We start from the raw sequence: 1,453 nt of genomic DNA, 5'->3' as shown, positions 1-1,453 counted from the left end.
GACAGGTTGACGAAGTCGGCCCACTTTCTTCCCATAAGGACCACTTATTCAATTGATAGATTAGCTGAGCTATTTATCAAGGAGATAATGCGCCTGCATGGAGTTCCTTTGTCGATCGTTTCAGATCGAGATACTCGATTCACTTCGAGGTTTTGGCAACGTCTCCACGATGGCATGGGATCAAGATTGAAGTTCAGTACAGCCTTCCACCCTCAGACTGATGGGCAGAGTGAGCGCACCATTCAGATTCTGGAAGATATGCTCCGAGCCAGCGTGTTAGATTTTCAGGGCTCGTGGAGCCGTTACCTTCCCTTGATAGAATTTGCGTATAACAATAGTTATCAAGCGACTATTGGAATGGCGCCATATGAAGCACTCTATGGAAGGAAATGTCGATCCCCTGTCCACTGGGACGAAGTCGGAGAGAACAAGCTCGTAGGGCCAGAGATGCTAGAGCAAACCACAGAAGCAATCAAGAAGATCCGAGCGAGGATGAAGGCTTCTCAGAATCGTCAGAAGAGCTATGCAGATAAACGGAGACGACCTCTTGAGTTTCAGGTCGGAGACAAAGTGTTTCTGAAAGTTTCACCAATGCGCGGGGTGATGAGATTCGGCAAGAAGGGTAAGCTGAGCCCCAGGTATACAGGACCTTTTGAGATCCTGGAGCGCGTTGGAGTGGTAGCTTATCGTTTAGCTTTGCCACCGTCAATGTCTCATCTGCATAATGTCTTCCATGTTTCCATGCTAAGGAAATATGTAGGGGACACTTCTCACGTTCTTCCGGTCCATGAAGTCGAGGTTTCAGAAAGTGTACAATATGAAGAGCCAGCAGTTGCAATTCTCGACAGGAAAGAGAAGGTTTTGAGGAACAAGGTAATCCCCTTGGTGAAAGTGCAATGGAAAAGGCACAATGTCGAAGAAGCGACATGGGAACTCGAGGAAGAAATGAAGAAAAAGTACCCATCGCTTTTCTAAGTTTCGAGGACGAAACTTCTTTAAGGGGTTAGGGGTTGTGAGACCCGACTTTTGTACACGTCAGCTTCTGTAAAAATTTCCTCTTATCAATAAATAAAGGAAATTTTCTTCTCTCTCCGTGTTGAATGAGTTATTAATTTCACAATCTCTCTCGTTTCAGTTTATTAGAGATGTTCTCTCTATATTTTCTCGTTCCACGTTCTAAGTGAAATTTTTGAATTTCGGAAGAAATTCATAGTAAATTTGGATAAATCAATAAGAAAAAGGATTTTTGAAAGCACTTGAATGTTGGAATAAATTTAAGTGCTTGAGAACGAAGGAAATAATATTTAAGGGTGACGAAATTTCGGAATAAGGATATTCGAGTAAACTCGATATTATTTTCCGAATAAAAATTTCTCGGAATGTACCCGGAGCTTTAAAAATCTCAAGGGTGAAAATAAATTCTGAAATCCCTTAAATATATTCAAGGTAACGA

General features: G+C 42.2%; 1 protein-coding gene across 1 annotated transcript; it reads left to right on the top strand.

Moving 5' to 3' along the window:
- Positions 1-323: 323 nt before the first annotated feature.
- Positions 324-1,203, top strand: LOC149380997 (uncharacterized). The gene has a single exon (XM_089601868.1). It carries the CDS (start codon positions 358-360, stop codon positions 973-975), a length of 618 nt encoding a protein of 205 aa, XP_089457994.1. The 5' UTR covers positions 324-357; the 3' UTR covers positions 976-1,203.
- Positions 1,204-1,453: the final 250 nt, after the last annotated feature.

The sequence above is a fragment of the Urtica dioica genome, chromosome 11 (assembly GCF_054948205.1).
Source record: "Urtica dioica subsp. dioica isolate 48M chromosome 11, U.dioica_male_clone48M_v1_H2, whole genome shotgun sequence".
Taxonomy (NCBI): domain Eukaryota; kingdom Viridiplantae; phylum Streptophyta; class Magnoliopsida; order Rosales; family Urticaceae; genus Urtica; species Urtica dioica.
Note: the sequence above shows the minus strand (reverse complement) of the source record. Positions and strands in the feature narration are given on the sequence as shown.